The sequence below is a fragment of the Cherax quadricarinatus genome, chromosome 93 (genome assembly GCF_038502225.1).
Source record: "Cherax quadricarinatus isolate ZL_2023a chromosome 93, ASM3850222v1, whole genome shotgun sequence".
NCBI classification, from domain to species: Eukaryota; Metazoa; Arthropoda; class Malacostraca; order Decapoda; family Parastacidae; genus Cherax; species Cherax quadricarinatus.
The window spans coordinates 11,147,395-11,164,266 of record NC_091384.1 but is presented as its reverse complement, the minus strand read 5'-3'; the positions used below and the strand labels follow the sequence as shown (position 1 = coordinate 11,164,266).

At 46.8% G+C, this 16,872-nt stretch overlaps 1 protein-coding gene across 1 annotated transcript in view; it reads right to left on the bottom strand.

Moving 5' to 3' along the window:
- Positions 1-16,872, bottom strand: part of LOC128703526 (transmembrane protein 64) — a 167,355-nt gene that overhangs the window by 123,169 nt on the left and 27,314 nt on the right. Inside the window, exon 2 of the mRNA XM_070104704.1 lies at positions 11,985-12,150. Coding sequence (XP_069960805.1) covers positions 11,985-12,150 — 166 coding nt within the window. The remainder of the gene's footprint in view (positions 1-11,984; positions 12,151-16,872) is intronic.

The following is a 16,872-nucleotide window of genomic DNA, read 5'->3' as shown; positions in this document are numbered from 1 at the left end:
ATACATCGCTACTCCACCACCTTTCCTGTTGACCCTGTCAGTGTGGAATAATTTATAGCCTTGTATGTGACATTCAGAGGGCATCTCTCTATCTTTCAGATTGAGCCAGGTCTCTGTTATAGCAATAATATCTATGTTTCCTGCACTTGCAATTAATCTTAGCTCATCTATCTTATTTCTAACACTCCTGCTATTAGTATAGTAAACCTTAAGGGAGCTAGTCCCTTGCTGCCCTCTGCTGTCCCCCTTTGTTTGCTGACCTGTTCTATTGTCTTTATTTATAACTTCATGCTGAATGCCTTTTATACATTTACTGTTTCCAACCCTAGTGTTGCAACCTGCTTGTTTCCCACACACACCCATACCTCTATCTTCCATCAGTTTAAAATCATAGGCATTTCACCAATGGCCTTCTCAATCGAGTCTGCAAGTGCTACCACCCCTGCCCCAGAGAGATGTACCCCATCCCTTGCATACATATCATGTTTGCCATAAAAGTTGTTCCAGTTGTCAATGAATGGGATTGCAAGTTCCTTGCAGTATCTGTCTAGCCAGCAATTTACACCAATTGCCCTAGACAACCATTCATTTCCTACTCCCCTTCTAGGCAAGATGCTACATATGATTGGGATCCCTCCCTTAGACTTAATGAAATCTATAGCTGACCTGTACTTATCTAACAGCTCTTCTCTCCTACCCTTCCCAATATCATTTCCACCAGCACTGAGACAGATAATGGGCTTGTTCCCATTACCTGACATGATATTATCCAGCCTGTTGACAATGTCCCCAACACCAGCTCCAGGGAAGCACACTCTATCTCTCATCTTCTTATTCCTATTACAAAAAGCACGGTCAATATATCTTACCTGAGAGTCACCAACCACAAGAATGCGCTTACCTTCATTAGCAGGGGCAGTAGTACCCTTACCTTCACTGGCCACTGAAGTACATTCATCCTGGAGAACAGAGAAGCGATTTCCTACCTTCAGATCTTCACTCTTAACTTTCCTTACTCTGATGCGCCTCCCATTACTGTGAACAACTCGCCACTTGTAGCAGGTGCTGGGCTGCACCTCACTGCTGGTAACCGTTGCTACCGCCCCAACTACAGCCTCCTCACAGCGAGAGACAGACTGCACCTCACTGCTAGAAGTCTCATTCCCCACAACTCCAGCCACCTCACACTCTCTCCCAGACCCATTGAGGTGGACCTTCAGCCTCCTAATCTCCTCCTGGAGAAGCAAGACCTCCTCCTTCAACTCTCCAACCTCAGTTTTTAAAACACTGCAGAAGCAAGCCATGCTTTGTAACCGTCCACGCTAATCCCCAAAGCAGCTCAGGGTCTGTGACCTCACGTGACCTGAAGAATGTCATCATGGGCTTGGCATCCCTAGTTTTGAAGGTTCTCATTATCCATCCTGTCATTTTCCTAGCAGATGCGATTGATACAATGTTTTGGTTCTTGAAGGTGAGATCCTCCGACATGATCACTCCCAGGTCTTTGACGTTAGTTTTTCACTCTATTGTGTGGCTGGAATTTGTTTTATACTCCGATATAGTTTTAATTTCCTAACGTTTTCCATATCAGAGTAATTGAAATTTCTCATCACTGAACTTCATATTGTTTTCTGTGTCCCTTTTAAATATTTGGTTGATGTCCGCCTGCAGCCTTGCAGTGTCTGCAATGGAAGACACTGTCATGCAGATTCGGGTGTCATCTGCAAAGGAAGACACGGTGCTGTGGCTGACATCCTTGTCTATGTCAGATATGAGGATGAGAAACAAGATGGGAGCGAGTACTGTGCCTTGTGGAACAGAGCTTTTCACCGTAGCTGCCTCGGACTTTACTCTGTTGACTACTACTCTGTGTTCTGTTAGTGAGGAAATTGTAGATCCATCTAACAACTTTTCCTGTTATTCCTTTATCACGCATTTTGTGAGCTATTACGCCATGGTCACACTTGTCGAAGGCATTTGCAAAGTCTGTATATATTACATCTGCATTTTCTTTGTCTTCTAGTGCATCTAGGACCTTGTCATAGTGGTCCAGTAGTTGAGACAGACAGGAGCGACCTGCTCTAAACCCATGTTGCCCTGGGTTGTGTAATTGATGGGTTTCTAGATGGGTAGCGATCTTGCTTCTTAGAACCCTTTCAAAGATATGTGTCCTCATGTCAGAGTATATCCTCATGTCAGTAAATATGTGTCATGTCAGAGAATATGTAACCTCATATCATTGAATATGTGACCTCATGTCAGTGAAAGTGTCCTCATGTCAGAGAATATGTGTACTCATGTCAGAGAATGTGTCCTCATGACAGTGAATATGTGTCCTCATGTAAGGGAATATGTGTCCTCATGTCAGAGAATATGTGTACTCATGTCAGAGAATGTGTCCTCATGACAGTGAATATGTGTCCTCATGTCAGTGAATATGTGTCCTCATGTCAGGGAATATGTGTCTTCATCTTCAAGTATATGTATCATCATATCAGAGTACATTAATAATCATGCCAGGGTAGATGTATCCACGTAACATAACACACACAGTAGGAGGCCTCCACCATGAAATGTTCCCATTAAAGTCGTGAACAGAGGTCAGGATCAGAGAGAAAGTTCAATTGAACCTAAACATTACAATACATTGGTGGAATGTATTGTTTTATATTTTATACAATAGATGGGTACAACAATGACCGTACCTCGTGCACACACACACACACACACACACACACACACACACGCACACACACTGTTACGCCCCTCGTTTGTGAACCTTCTAGTTCAAGTATGATGTATGTGTAACTGACTTCTTTATTAGTAGCTAAAATGAGGATATTGGTATTGGTACTGGAGACGCTGGTGATTGTCCCTAGCTGTGCTAGGAGCGAGTTTAAGTGTGTTGCTGTACTGGAGACGCTGGTGATTGTCCCTAGCTGTGCTAGGAGCGGGTTTAAGTGTGTTGCTGTACTGGAGACGCTGGTGATTGTCCCTAGCTGTGGTAGGAGCGGGTTTAAGTGTGTGTTGCTGTACTGGAGACGCTGGTGATTGTCCCTAGCTGTGCTAGGAGCGAGTTTAAGTGTGTTGCTGTACTGGAGACGCTGGTGATTGTCCCTAGCTGTGCTAGGAGCGGGTTTAAGTGTGTTGCTGTACTGGAGACGCTGGTGATTGTCCCTAGCTGTGCTAGGAGCGAGTTTAAGTGTGTTGCTGTACTGGAGACGCTGGTGATTGTCCCTAGCTGTGCTAGGAGCGGGTTTAAGTGTGTTGCTGTACTGGAGACGCTGGTGATTGTCCCTAGCTGTGGTAGGAGCGGGTTTAAGTGTGTGTTGCTGTACTGGAGACGCTGGTGATTGTCCCTAGCTGTGCTAGGAGCGGGTTTAAGTGTGTTGCTGTACTGGAGACGCTGGTGATTGTCCCTAGCTGTGCTAGGAGCGGGTTTAAGTGTGTTGCTGTACTGGAGACGCTGGTGATTGTCCCTAGCTGTGCTAGGAGCGGGTTTAAGTGTGTTGCTGTACTGGAGACGCTGGTGATTGTCCCTAGCTGTGCTAGGAGCGGGTTTAAGTGTGTTGCTGTACTGGAGACGCTGGTGATTGTCCCTAGCTGTGCTAGGAGCGGGTTTAAGTGTGTTGCTGTACTGGAGACGCTGGTGATTGTCCCTAGCTGTGCTAGGAGCGGGTTTAAGTGTGTTGCTGTACTGGAGACGCTGGTGATTGTCCCTAGCTGTGCTAGGAGCGGGTTTAAGTGTGTTGCTGTACTGGAGACGCTGGTGATTGTCCCTAGCTGTGCTAGGAGCGGGTTTAAGTGTGTTGCTGTACTGGAGACGCTGGTGATTGTCCCTAGCTGTGCTAGGAGCGGGTTTAAGTGTGTTGCTGTACTGGAGACGCTGGTGATTGTCCCTAGCTGTGCTAGGAGCGGGTTTAAGTGTGTTGCTGTACTGGAGACGCTGGTGATTGTCCCTAGCTGTGCTAGGAGCGGGTTTAAGTGTGTTTTGCTGTACTGGAGACGCTGGTGATTGTCCCTAGCTGTGCTAGGAACGGGTTTAAGTGTGTTGCTGTACTGGAGACGCTGGTGATTGTCCCTAGCTCTGCTAGGAGCGGGTTTAAGTGTGTGTTGCTGTACTGGAGACGCTGGTGATTGTCCCTAGCTGTGCTAGGAGCGGGTTTAAGTGTGTTGCTGTACTGGAGACGCTGGTGATTGTCCCTAGCTGTGCTAGGAGCGGGTTTTAGTGTGTGTTGCTGTACTGGAGACGCTGGAGATTCTCCCTAGCTGTGCTAGGAGCGGGTTTAAGTGTGTTGCTGTACTGGAGACGCTGGTGATTGTCCCTAGCTCTGCTAGGAGCGGGTTTAAGTGTGTTGCTGTACTGGAGACGCTGGTGATTGTCCCTAGCTCTGCTAGGAGCGGGTTTAAGCAGTATTGGTTCAAAGAGGACGGCGAAAAAGTCATGAGAGACAGACTCGCCTGGAAACTCCTTCAAGTGTACAATATTCCTAATCTCACTTAGTATACAGTGGACCCCCGCTTAACGATCACCTCCCAATGTGACCAATTATGTAAGTGTATTTATGTAAGTGCGTTTGTACGTGTATGTTTGGGGGTGTGAAATGGACTAATCTACTTCACAATATTCCTTATGGGAACAAATTCGGTCAGTACTAGCACCTGAACATACTTCTGGAATGAAAAAATATCGTTAACCGGGGGTCCACTGTATTTTGAAAGTTGAATAAGAGTGAATTATTAGGGAAGTGTTACGTTTTCTGTCTCATTGGGACTGAGTCAATCAAAGTGTTACTAGAGCCATTCAGTACTATAATCAAGACAGAGCAGAGACGCTGTGGCACACAAAGAATCTCGGCTGTTACATGATGACCCGACACTGGAACTCCAGTGTCGGGTCTTTATTTCTATAAGTACAAGGTATACAGACCATAGCTGACATCAGTGACATACTACTATATAGAAAGCCGCTTGTTATGCTGAGCATTTCCCGCAGATTAGGCCAGTTTTGTCCCCAGGCTGCGATCCACACCTGTCGACTAACACCCAGGTACCTACTTATTGCCAAGCGAACAGGGACAGCAGGTGTTTTAAGGAAACACGCCAGAATGTTTCCACCCGTACAGGGGAGTGAACCATGCACCTCAATGTGTCAGTTGAGTGCGCTAACAATCGAGCTATGGGACCCGCGTCAGGAAACACATGTCCAGTTTCCTGACTAATCCCACCTAACCTAACCTAACCTCAGCTGCCACCCACACATACACTACTTAACCTAACCTCAGCTGCCACCCACACATACACTACTTAACCTAACCTCAGCTGCCACCCACACATTCACTACCTAACCTAACCTCAGCTGCCACCCACACATACACCACCAACCCTAACCTCAGCTGCCACCCACACATACACTACTTAACCTAACCTCAGCTGCCACCCACACATACACTACTTAACCTAACCTCAGCTGCCACCCACACATACACTACTTAACCTAACCTCAGCTGCCACCCACACATTCACTACCTAACCTAACCTCAGCTGCCACCCACACATACACCACCAACCCTAACCTCAGCTGCCACCCACACATACACCACCTAACCTAACCTCAGCTGCCACCCACACATGCACCACCAAACCTAACCTCAGCTACCACTCACACATACACTACCTAACCTAACCTCAGCTGCCAGTCACACATACACTACCTAACCTAACCTCAGCTGCCACTCACACATACACCATCTAACCTCAGCTGCCACCCACAAATACACAACCTAACCTAACCTTAGCTGCCACCCACACATACATTACCTAGCCTCAGCTGCCACTCATACACCACCTAACCTAACCTCAGCTGCCACTCACACATGCACCACCTAACCTCAGCTGCCACCCACAAAAACACCACCTAACCTAACCTCAGCTGCCCCACACACACACACATGCACCTCCTAACCTCAGCTGCCACTCACACATACACTACCTAACCTGACCTCAGCTGCCACTCACACATACACTACCTAACCTAACCTCAGCTGCCACTCACACATACACTACCTAACCTAACCTCAGCTGCCACTCACACATACACTACCTAACCTAACCTCAGCTGCCACTCACACATACACTACCTAACCTAACCTCAGCTGCCACTCACACATACACTACCTAACCTAACCTCAGCTGCCACTCACACATACACTACCTAACCTAACCTCAGCTGCCACTCACACATGCACCACCTAACCTAACCTCAGCTGCCACCCACACATGCACCACCTAACCTAACCTCAGCTGCCACCCACACATACACCACCTAACCTAACCTCAGCTGCCAACCACACATGCACCACCAAACCTAACCTCAGCTGCCACTCACACATACACTACCTAACCTAATCTCAGCTGCCACTCACACATACACCACCTAACCTCAGCTGCCACCCACAAATACACAACCTAACCTAACCTCAGCTGCCACCCACACATACACCACCTAGCCTCAGCTGCCACTCATACACCACCTTACCTAACCTCAGCTGTCACACACAAATACACCACCTAACCTAACCTTAGCTGCCACCCACAAATACACAACCTAACCTAACCTCAGTTGCCACCCACAAAAACACCACCTAACCTAACCTCAGCTGCCCCACACACACACATGCACCTCCTAACCTCAGCTGCCACTCACACATACACTACCTAACCTAACCTCAGCTGCCACTCACACATACACTACCTAACCTAACCTCAGCTGCCACTCACACATACACTACCTAACCTAACCTCAGCTGCCACTCACACATACACCACCTAACCTCAGCTGCCTCTCACACATACACCAGCTAACCTAACCTCAGCTGTCACTCACACATGCACCACCTAACCTCAGCTGCCTCTCACACATACACCAGCTAACCTAACCTCAGCTCATTTACAAATACCTTGTAAATGATTAATTGTAAATCTGGCTTGTCAGAAGGTATGTCTGTCAGTCGTGATGGACGGCTGGTACGTAGGTCCAGCCTGTCTCTTCAGACAGCGGGTTGGTTTATTGTTCTCTGGGTTTGTTGGCAAGTTTTTATGAAGCGTGTTAAAAACGCTGGTTTTGTGAGATGGGGAGTGTTGCGTTTTATGTACCCTGGCTGGCTGGTGTTGACTGTGAGATACACCTACTTACCTACCTATCTACCTGCCTGCCTGCCTGCCTGCCTGCCTGCCTGCCTGCCTACCTACCTACCTACCTATCTGCCTGCCTGCCTGCCTGTCTGCCTGCCTACCTACCTACCTACCTGCCTGCCTGCCTGCCTGCCTACCTACCTACCTACCTACCTACCTCCCTACCTACCTACCTACCTGCCTGCCTGCCTGCCTGCCTGCCTGCCTGCCTACCTACCTACCTACCTACCTACCTACCTACCTACCTACCTACCTGCCTGCCTGCCTGCCTGCCTGCCTGCCTACCTACCTACCTACCTACCTACCTCCCTACCTACCTACCTACCTGCCTGCCTGCCTGCCTGCCTGCCTGCCTACCTACCTACCTACCTACCTACCTCCCTACCTACCTACCTACCTGCCTGCCTGCCTGCCTACCTACCTACCTACCTACCTACCTCCCTACCTACCTACCTACCTGCCTGCCTGCCTGCCTGCCTGCCTGCCTACCTACCTACCTACCTACCTACCTCCCTACCTACCTACCTACCTGCCTGCCTGCCTGCCTACCTACCTACCTACCTACCTACCTCCCTACCTACCTACCTACCTGCCTGCCTGCCTGCCTGCCTGCCTGCCTACCTACCTACCTACCTACCTACCTCCCTACCTACCTACCTACCTGCCTGCCTGCCTGCCTGCCTGCCTGCCTGCCTGCCTACCTACCTACCTACCTATCTGCCTGCCTGCCTGCCTGCCTGCCTGCCTACCTACCTACCTACCTGCCTGCCTGCCTACCTGCCTACCTACCTACCTACCTACCTACCTCCCTACCTACCTACCTACCTGCCTGCCTGCCTGCCTGCCTGCCTGCCTGCCTACCTACCTACCTACCTATCTGCCTGCCTGCCTGCCTGCCTACCTACCTACCTACCTGCCTGCCTGCCTGCCTGCCTACCTACCTACCTACCTACCTACCTCCCTACCTACCTACCTACCTGCCTGCCTGCCTGCCTGCCTACCTACCTACCTACCTACCTACCTACTTGCCTATCTACCCTTCTGTACTTCCCACCTCCAGGACTGTAACATCCTCACTCATCCTTCAGAGTACAGGCACTGTACTTCCCACCTCCAGGACTGTAACATCCTCATTCATCCTTCAGAGTACAGGCACTGTACTTCCCACCTCCAGAACTGTAACATCCTCACTCATCCTTCAGAGTACAGGCACTGTACTTCCCACCTCCAGAACTGTAACATCCTCATTCATCCTTCAGAGTACAGGCACTGTACTTCCCACCTCCAGATCTGTAACATCCTCACTCATCCTTCAGAGTACAGACACTGTACTTCCCACCTCCAGAACTGTAACATCCTCACTCATCCTTCAGAGTACAGGCACTGTACTTCCCACCTCCAGGACTGTAGCATCCTCACTCATCCTTCAGAGTACAGGTACTGTACTTCCCACCTCCAGGACTGTAGCATCCTCACTCATCCTTCAGAGTACAGGCACTGTACTTCCCACCTCCAGAACTGTAACATCCTCCCTCATCCTTCAGAGTACAGACACTGTACTTCCCACCTCCAGGACTGTAACATCCTCACTCATCCTTCAGAGTACAGACACTGTACTTCCCACCTCCAGAACTGTAACATCCTCACTCATCCTTCAGAGTACAGGCACTGTACTTCCCACCTCCAGAACTGTAACATCCTCACTCATCCTTCAGAGTACAGGCACTGTACTTCCCACCTCCAGAACTGTAACATCCTCACTCATCCTTCAGAGTACAGGCACTGTACTTCCCACCTCCAGAACTGTAACATCCTCATTCATCCTTCAGAGTACAGGCACTGTACTTCCCACCTCCAGATCTGTAACATCCTCACTCATCCTTCAGAGTACAGACACTGTACTTCCCACCTCCAGAACTGTAACATCCTCACTCATCCTTCAGAGTACAGGCACTGTACTTCCCACCTCCAGGACTGTAGCATCCTCACTCATCCTTCAGAGTACAGGTACTGTACTTCCCACCTCCAGGACTGTAGCATCCTCACTCATCCTTCAGAGTACAGGCACTGTACTTCCCACCTCCAGAACTGTAACATCCTCACTCATCCTTCAGAGTACAGGCACTGTACTTCCCACCTCCAGAACTGTAACATCCTCACTCATCCTTCAGAGTACAGACACTGTACTTCCCACCTCCAGAACTGTAACATCCTCACTCATCCTTCAGAGTACAGGCACTGTACTTCCCACCTCCAGGACTGTAACATCCTCACTCATCCTTCAGAGTACAGACACTGTACTTCCCACCTCCAGAACTGTAACATCCTCACTCATCCTTCAGAGTACAGACACTGTACTTCCCACCTCCAGAACTGTAACATCCTCACTCATCCTTCAGAGTACAGACACTGTACTTCCCACCTCCAGGACTGTAACATCCTCACTCATCCTTCAGAGTACAGGCACTGTACTTCCCACCTCCAGGACTGTAACATCCTCACTCATCCTTCAGAGTACAGGCACTGTACTTCCCACCTCCAGAACTGTAACATCCTCACTCATCCTTCAGAGTACAGACACTGTACTTCCCACCTCCAGAACTGTAACATCCTCACTCATCCTTCAGAGTACAGACACTGTACTTCCCACCTCCAGGACTGTAACATCCTCACTCATCCTTCAGAGTACAGACACTGTACTTCCCACCTCCAGAACTGTAACATCCTCACTCATCCTTCAGAGTACAGGCACTGTACTTCCCACCTCCAGAACTGTAACATCCTCACTCATCCTTCAGAGTACAGGCACTGTACTTCCCACCTCCAGAACTGTAACATCCTCACTCATCCTTCAGAGTACAGACACTGTACTTCCCACCTCCAGAACTGTAACATCCTCACTCATCCTTCAGAGTACAGGCACTGTACTTCCCACCTCCAGAACTGTAACATCCTCACTCATCCTTCAGAGTACAGACACTGTACTTCCCACCTCCAGAACTGTAACATCCTCACTCATCCTTCAGAGTACAGACACTGTACTTACCACCTCCAGGACTGTAACATCCTCACTTATCCTTCAGAGTACAGACACTGTACTTCCCACCTCCAGGACTGTAACATCCTCACTTATCCTTCAGAGTACAGACACTGTACTTCCCACCTCCAGAACTGTAACATCCTCACTCATCCTTCAGAGTACAGACACTGTACTTCCCACCTCCAGGACTGTAACATCCTCACTCATCCTTCAGAGTACAGACACTGTACTTCCCACCTCCAGGACTGTAACATCCTCACTCATCCTTCAGAGTACAGGTACTGTACTTCCCACCTCCAGGACTGTAACATCCTCACTTATCCTTCAGAGTACAGACACTGTACTTACCACCTCCAGGACTGTAACATCCTCACTTATCCTTCAGAGTACAGACACTGTACTTCCCACCTCCAGGACTGTAACATCCTCACTTATCCTTCAGAGTACAGACACTGTACTTCCCACCTCCAGAACTGTAACATCCTCACTCATCCTTCAGAGTACAGACACTGTACTTCCCACCTCCAGGACTGTAACATCCTCACTCATCCTTCAGAGTACAGACACTGTACTTCCCACCTCCAGGACTGTAACATCCTCACTCATCCTTCAGAGTACAGACACTGTACTTCCCACCTCCAGGACTGTAACATCCTCACTCATCCTTCAGAGTACAGACACTGTACTTCCCACCTCCAGGACTGTAACATCCTCACTCATCCTTCAGAGTACAGACACTGTACTTCCCACCTCCAGGACTGTAACATCCTCACTTATCCTTCAGAATCAGATTAACATCCACTCCCACAGTAGCGTTCAGTCAGATTAACATCCACTCCCACAGTAGCGTTCAGATTAACATCCACTCCCACAGTAGCGTTCAGTCAGATTAACATCCACTCCCACAGTAGCGTTCAGTCAGATTAACATCCACTCCCACAGTAGCTTTCAGTCAGATTAACATCCACTCCCACAGTAGCGTTCAGTCAGATTAACATCCACTCCCACAGCAGCGTTCAGTCAGATTAACATCCACTCCCACAGTAGCGTTCAGTCAGATTAACATCCACTCCCACAGCCACGCCCACAGCCACGCCCACAGCCACGCCCACAGCCACGCCCACAGCCACGCCAACATCCACTCCCACAGCCACGCCCACAGCCACGCCAACATCCACTCCCACAGTCTCGCCCACAGTCACGCCCACAGCCACGCCCACAGCCACGCCCACAGCCACGCCAACATCCACTCCCACAGCCACGCCCACAGCCACGCCAACATCCACTCCCACAGCCTCGCCCACAGTCACGCCCACAGCCACGCCCACAGCCACGCCCACAGCCACGCCAACATCCACTCCCACAGCCACGCCCACAGCCACGCCAACATCCACTCCCACAGCCTCGCCCACAGTCACGCCCACAGCCACGCCCACAGCCACGCCCACAGCCACGCCAACATCCACTCCCACAGCCACGCCCACAGCCACGCCAACATCCACTCCCACAGCCTCGCCCACAGTCACGCCCACAGCCACGCCCACAGCCACGCCCACAGCCACGCCAACATCCACTCCCACAGCCACGCCCACAGTCACGCCAACATCCACTCCCACAGCCTCGCCCACAGTCACGCCCACAGCCACGCCCACAGCCACGCCCACAGCCACGCCAACATCCACTCCCACAGCCACGCCCACAGTCACGCCCACAGCCACGCCCACAGCCTCGCCCACAGCTATAAACTCACCAGAGAGACGAGAGCAAAGAGTGCCAGGAAGACCACGACCACTAGCCACGCCTCCTGCACTGCCACCCACAACAGCACACGCCTCACATAGTCCCTGGAGAGGAAGGCGCCCACGCCCACCACCGCCACGCCCACAGCAGTCACCACAGCGTTGGTCAGGTGCGTCCTGTAGACACAAACACCACAGTCTAAGCCACAGTTTAATAATGATTTTTATCCTAGCTTAGGGATCTTGATCCGAGGAATTGGCGGTGTTCTCTCTCCTCGGATCAACCTTATTTATCCCTAAGTTCTCTACCACCCACAAGAATATACTGTCTCAAGTTAATATTGACGATAATAATAATAATAATAATAATAATAATAATAATAATAATAATAATAATAATAATAATAATAATAATAATAATAATAATAATGACAATAATAATACTAATATTATTAATGACTAATAATAATAATAATAATAATAATAATAATAATAATAGTAATAATAATAATAATAATAATAATATTAATGACAATAATAATACTAATATTATTAATGACTAATAATAATAATAATAATAATAATAATAATAATAATAATAATAGTAATAATAATAATAATAATAATAATAATAATAATAATAATAATAATAATAATAATGACAATAATAATTCTAGGCAGATGATGTTAAGATATATTAATTAAGTTTATAGAAATAATTATTATTATTATAATTATTATTATTATTATTACTAGGCCTAGTTAGTCACTCCTAGGCCTAGCAGATGTATAATGACCTTAGCTATGAAGAAACTCGACGGTCACTGCCCACCTTACATAGAATTTCAAGAAGGGACTGATCCCCCTGTTTGTATTACAAACACCAAAAGACTGATCGTAGTGTAATTCATTTATTCTACGTAATACATAATAGAACATAATATCTAAAAAATTTAATTTTTAGTATGTAGTTATACTTGATATATATTTCATAAATTGATAGAGTTTGTAAAGGAGTGAATGGAGACAAATGGTTTTTAGGATTTGACGTGCTGTTGGAGTGTCAGCAAGGTAATATTTATGAAGGGTTTCAGGGAAACTGGCAGGCTGGACTTGAGTCCTGGAGATGGTAAGTACAGTGTCTGCACTCTGAAGGACGGGTGTTAATGTTCCAGTTTTATAACTATAGTGTAAGTGAGCCTCTGGCAAGACAGTGATGGAGTGAATGATGGTGAAAGATTTTCTTTTTTCTGGCCACCCTGCCTTGGTGGGAGACGGCCGATGCATTAATTAAAAAATAAAGAATTAAAGACATGGGCAACATCTGGGTGTCTTCAAGACCATGTTGGTGTCCAGCTCCACAGCCCAGGGACTGATTACTTCATCTGTGTACGCAATTTTGCAAAAAATCATTCTGAACCTAAAGACAAAAATATATTTCATTGTGTTTACTATTAAATTATTGTAAATTTATCTAAAATATGTTTAGTTGGATTAGGCTAAATTAAATTGCGCTTATCATAAGGTCAGGTAAGTTTTCTAAGGTGCTTTAGGTACAAAATTATTTTTACGTTAATATAAATTAAAAAATATACCTTTAAATGTATATTGAAAATTTTAGAAAGGACTTAATTTTAAATGAGTTCTTGATAATCGACCAATTTTACCTATTCGGCACGACATATGTATAAGCATCCTTGTTCATCTGCTATCCTAATCTCCGTCTTACTCTTATTTATTTCAATAATAACTCTACCATACACTTTACCAGGTATAATCAACGGACTTATCTCCCTATAATTTTTGCACTCTCTTTTGTTCCCTTTGCCTTTATACAAAGGAATTATTCACCCTAAATTCCACCAATACGACATTTGTCTTTGCAAACATGCGGAGTCTAAAGCCATCAACAAACAACAAAATTCCTTACATCAAGGGACTGCTCAGGGAGCCAAATGCAATGTTTGTAGCATTCACAGAGACCCACATAAAGGACCATTATGATAACAAAATATGGATCCCAGGCTATAACCTATTCCGATGCCACATATTAAACAGACAAGAAGGGGGGGGGGGCGTTGGCCTGTATGTCACAGAGTCGGTCATTTGCACAGAACTACTAAACACCTCAAATGATGTAGTTGAAGTTTTGGTGGGAAAGATCGAGAACCAAAACCTTGTCATTGTGGTAGTATACAAGCTTCCAGATGCAACTTCCCAGCAATTCCAGGAGCAGCTTGAGAAAATTGACCACTGTCTGGAAAATCTCCCAACTCCTGCCCCAAACATCTTACTACTAGGAGAGTTCAACCTGAGACACCTAAAATGGAGGAGTATAGCAAACAGTGTGTTAGCAGAGATCTCCCCGGGAGGCAGCTCAGAGGAAACTTCACACACACACGAACTATTAAATTCTGCAACAAATTCACCTTAAACCAGCAAATAGTAGAGCCTACAAGACTAGAAAATATGCTGGACCTCATCTTCACTAATAATGATGATCTGATACGTAATATAACTGTATCAAAGACAATTCACTCAGATCACAACATAATAGAGGTACAGACATGTATGCACAGGGCTCCGGACCAGCAAAATGTGAGCAGTCATGAAGGTCTCTTCACGAAATTCAATTTCAATAACAACAACATACAATGGGATCAAGTAAACCATGTCCTAAATGAAACAAGCTGGGAAGATATCCTAAACAACACGGATCCGAACATCTGCTTTGAAAAAATGAATTCTGTGGTTCTTGAAATCTGCTCAAGTCACATTCCATAAAGAAAAAGAAAGAGAAGATGTAAACTAGAAAGAGAGAGACGTTCCCTATACAGACGAAGGCGAAGAGTCACAGAGCTGCTGAGTGGGGTCAATATATCTGAAATACGAACGGAAGCTCTAGTCAATGAAATTGTAAATATCGAACTTAAGCTGAAGGAATCTTATAGGAGACAAGAATCACAGGAAGAACTAAAAGCCACAAAGAAAATTGAAAAAAAAATACTTCTTTTCTTATGCCAAATCTAAGGAAAAAACAGCATCCAGTATTGGGCCCCTGCTTAGGCGGGATGGGACATACACAGATGACAGCCAAGAAATGAGTGAGACACTAAAGTCCCAATATGACTCAGTGTTCAGCGATCCACTGCCCACTCTAAGGGTCGACATTCCAAATGAATTCTTTATGAACGAAACCCAAAATTTGGTCATCCCGAAACTCTCGGATATTATTATAACTTCACAAGATTTTGAAGAGGCAATTAATGACACGGCCGTGCACTCTGCCCCAGGCCCAGACTCGTGGAACTCCGTGTTCATCAAGAGCTGCAAGAAATCCCTATCGTGTGCCTTCAACATTTTATGGAGAGGGAGCATGGACACAGGGGTCTTCCCACACACACTAAAAACAACAGACATAGCCCCACTCCACAAAGGTGGCAGTAAAGCAATTGCAAAGAACTACAGATTGATAGCACTAACATCCCATATCATAAAAATCTTTGAGAGGGTTCTAAGAAGCAAGATCACCAACCACCTAGATACCCATCAGTTACACAGTCCAGGGCAACACGGGTTTAGAACAGGTCACTCCTGTCTGTCCCAGCTACTGGACCACTATGACAAGGTTCTGGATGCTGTAGAGGATAAAATATAGATGTAGTATACATAGACTTTGCAAAAGCTTTCGACAAGTGTGACCATGGTGTAATAGCACACAAAATGCGGGATAAAAGAATAACGGGAAAAGTTGGTAGATGGATCTACAATTTCCTGACAAATAGAACATAAAGAGTAATAGTAAACAGAGTAAAGTCCCAGACAGCCATGGTAAAAAGCTCTGTTCCACAAGGTACAGTACTCGGTCCCATTCTGTCCCTCATCCTCATTTCTGACATAGACAGAGATGTAAGCCATAGCTCCATGTCTTCCTTTGCGGATGGCACCTGGATCACCATGGCAGTGACCTCCATCGAAGACACCGTGAGACTCCAAGCGGACATCAACCAAATCTTGGAATGGGCCACTCAAAACAATATGAAGTTCAACGAGGAGAAATTTCAACTACTCAGATATGGAAAACTTGAAGAAATTAAAACTGTGTCAGGGTATACCACAAATTCTAGCCATACAATAGAGCGGAAAAGTAATGTGAAGGACCTGGGAGTGATAATGTCAGAGGATCTCACCTTCAAAGACCACAACAATGTATCTACCTCATCAGCTAGGAAAATAATAGAGTGGATAATGAGAACCTTCAAAACTAGGGATGCCAAGCCCATGGTGATGCTCTCCATATCACTTGTTCTCTCTAGGCTGGAATACTGCTGTACACAAACGGCCTCTTTCAAGGCTGGCGACATTGCAGACCTGGAGAGTGTACAAAGAACTTTCACGGCACACATAAGTGCGATAAGGCACCTAAACTACTGGGAACGGTTGATGGTCCTTGCTCTGTATTCCCTCGAATGCAGGAGAGAGAGATACATAATAATATACACTTGGAAGGTCCTGGAGGGATTGGTACCAAACCTGCTCACGAAAATCACTCCATATGAAAGGAAAAGACTAGGCAGGAGATGCAACATTTCTCATTGTACTCGTGGCGGGTACAATGAGAGAGAACACATTAAGTGTCAGGGGCCCAAGACTGTTCAACTGCCTCCCAGCATACATAAGGAGGATTACCAATAGTCCCCTGGCTGTCTTCAAGAAGGCACTGGACAGGCACCTAAAGTCAGTACCTGACCAACCGGGCTGTGGTTCGTACATCAGCTTGCATGTGGCCAGCAGTAACAGCCTGGTTGATCAAACCCTGATCCACCATGAGGCCTGGTCTCAGACCGGGTCGCTGGGGTATTGGCCCCCGAAACCCTCTCCAGGTAAACTCCAGGTATG